Source organism: Alligator sinensis, unplaced genomic scaffold (genome assembly GCF_000455745.1).
Source record: "Alligator sinensis unplaced genomic scaffold, ASM45574v1 scaffold220_1, whole genome shotgun sequence".
Taxonomy (NCBI): Eukaryota; Metazoa; Chordata; order Crocodylia; family Alligatoridae; genus Alligator; species Alligator sinensis.
This window is the reverse complement of record NW_005842136.1, coordinates 2,223,693-2,226,547: the sequence shown is the minus strand read 5'-3', so window position 1 is coordinate 2,226,547 and position 2,855 is coordinate 2,223,693. Positions and strand designations below refer to the sequence as shown.

Here is a 2,855-nt window from a genome sequence, read left to right as displayed (position 1 = left end):
GCAGGAAGGAAGGTGCAACTGCACCTCCACATGCCCCCTGGATCTGCCCCTGCCACATTTGTCTGTCATTAAGATTAGCCTGCCCTCTGAATTTAGAATGCTTGGTTCTGGAATAATGATACCACCCCCTCATTAAATGTTTTTCATCCCCAGTTACCAATGTGCATTCTGAGACTTGGATAATACATTTTAGTGTATCATGTGCCTGGAATTAGTTAGCAATCAAAGACAGGAAGAGGTGCTTCTTATGATAAAAATCACAACCAGTAACTGAATAAAACTTTGAACAATACATAGGGTGGCCAACAGGCTCAGGATCTGGCAAGGTGTCACAGAGTCTGCCACCTTCCAAATACATCCCATGTTAGAAGCAGCTGGCTTCATCTGAAATTCTCCAGAAATGTAGGAACAAAGTAAAATGAGGATGGAAACGGGTTGCCTGTTCCACATTCAGATAACATCTAGGGTTTTTTTCAGTTTTGTTTTGTGTTTTAAAGAACACAGAGAGATGCCATCCAAAAATACAGTAGCCAAGTACTTAGAGTAGGGATGTCCAATCCATGGCATGCATGGCACAAGAGAACAGACAGGGCAGCAAGGAGAGACCAGAGGATCAGGCAACAGTGCTATTACGTGGAAGTCTTAAAAAGGGAAAGAACAGGAACTGCCCAGCCAAAAGTACCTTCTGAAACCTAAAGATACACAGATACAAAGGTAAGCTTGTGTGTTTCAGCTTACCATGTCAGCATCCATATTACATCTGCTCTGTGGCAGGTAGATGAAGCTAGCCTCAGCATCCATATTACATCTGCTCTGTGGCAGGGAGATGAAGCTAGCAATCAGTGATATCAGTCTGGGGAATTTTATCCAGAGCTGGACATCACTTTAGGAAATGATTTCCTAAAGTCAACCTCAGTCTTGTAATACTTGCTGCATTGTAAAATATTTCCGTGTGACACGTGTGTGAAAAATCTTTCTGTTTCCAATACTTGTAGCCAAAGGCCAGAAACTCTGCTCTTGCATAAATGGAAGACAAGGAGCTCCACGTGACTGATTTTTTTATGATGAAGCTGGTTACTGGATTGTAATATCTTTAGGGAAAACGTCCTTTTGTAATTCAAACCAATAATATACAAATGCTAATCACTGGCCCCATTTCTTGTGCATACTTTTAATACATGAATGGAATTAACTACCTGCTTCTCTCATTTCAGTAGGATTAGGCACAAATGTTGATCAATGTGTATCTTTTAAGTGTGGCAATAATTTTTTCCAGCCTTCAGAACCTATAAATGATGATGTTTATTAGCATTTCACAGTCTGGAAAGCATCATTACATCTTCTTTTACTTACAGACTAGTAAGGTGATTTCCCCTACACAAACACACAGCTAAATAGGCACAGCTGTAGCTTGTACAGCTACAGTACAGCAATATAAATTATACATAAATTAGGCTTATAACTATAGCAGAGAGATGGTTGTTATTAAAGATACAGTCCAGGTCCTGCTGAGAAAGTACTTAAAGGTTTAAAGGCTCTGGTGCGTGTGCACAGTAACTTAGCTGTGTCCATTTAATACTTGCCAGACAAATCACAGAGCCCTCTCAGTGTGTAGCAGCATATGATCTCCTTGAAAGTTTTCCTAAGCTCTTGACTTCGGAACGCATAGATAAGTGGATCAATGATGGAATTGCACATGATGAGGATGAGGTAAAAGTTAAAGTGGGACATGAAACACACGCAATATGGGTTGTAGGGGCAGGAGATATAGAAGATCAAATGGAGGAAAAATGGGGCCCAGCATACAACAAACACCCCAATTAAGATGGTCAAAGTAATGGCCCCTTTCATGTTGGCACCTTGACGAATAGTTCCAGTGCCTGGAAGAACAGCAATCTTTTTGATATGAAGTCGGGCCAGCATGAACATGTGCACATAGAGGGAAGCCATGAGAACAAGCATGGTGAAGAACATGCCGATAAGGCAGATGATGACCACACTGCTATCTGAATAAATGATGAACAAAATGCCTGAAACTGTGCAAGCTGCCCAGATGCATGTTATGATGACCCCTACTCGTTTCACTGTCATGATGTTGTGGTACTGGAGAGCATAAAAGATGGTAAAATACCTGTCCACGGCTATTGAAAGTAAGCTGCAAATGGAAGCAAGCAAAGAACTGCAAATCACTGAGTCAATGACGTTGTCAATATTTATGGTGAAGCTTTGGGCATCCGTGTCCGTGCTGTTTAACAGTGTGATTACGATCGTTTCTGATCCATTAGATAAGCTCACTAGCATATCAGCCACTGCCAAGCTACAGATGAAAAAATACATAGGTGAATGCAGGTTCTTGTTCTTAGCTATTGCCACAATAACCAAAACGTTCTCCAATAAGCTTACAATGCCCAGAGTCACAAACACCTCAGGAGAGACAAAAAGTTGCTCATAACAGCCTCCTGAAGAGTAACCCTTTCTGCTCGTCTCGTTGGCACCACCATGCAATCCATAGCTGTGGTTCCAGAAGTGTAGTGGCTGAGACACCCCCCGGTGGCGTGTGAAGTTCATCTTATGAAATGCTGATCCAGTCAGACGTGGGATTGTTCCAGCTCACTGCCTGTTAAATTTCAAGCCCCTTTCTTTTGCTCCCCTTCTGATCCTCCTTTGGCTTCTCAGTTACAAAAAGACAGTACAAAGACCCCCTGGGGAGAAAGCAGTTCAAAACACCAGCGTGATACCACACACCAGGATTTCAGCCTCGCTCGGATGCAGTTTCTGGTAATCCTTGCTGTTAGCTTGGGTATCAACTTCCATGATATCCAGTCTCAGCTGCAAGCTATAACTGTTCAGGGTGT

The 2,855-nt window shown here is 42.3% G+C and overlaps 1 protein-coding gene across 1 annotated transcript; it reads right to left on the bottom strand.

Moving 5' to 3' along the window:
• Window positions 1–1,572: 1,572 nt before the first annotated feature.
• MC4R (melanocortin 4 receptor) lies at window positions 1,573–2,568 on the bottom strand. Its single transcript, XM_006025217.1, has one exon. The coding sequence runs from the start codon at window positions 2,566–2,568 to the stop codon at window positions 1,573–1,575; it is 996 nt and encodes a 331-aa protein (XP_006025279.1).
• Between the last annotated feature and the right edge of the window lie 287 nt (window positions 2,569–2,855).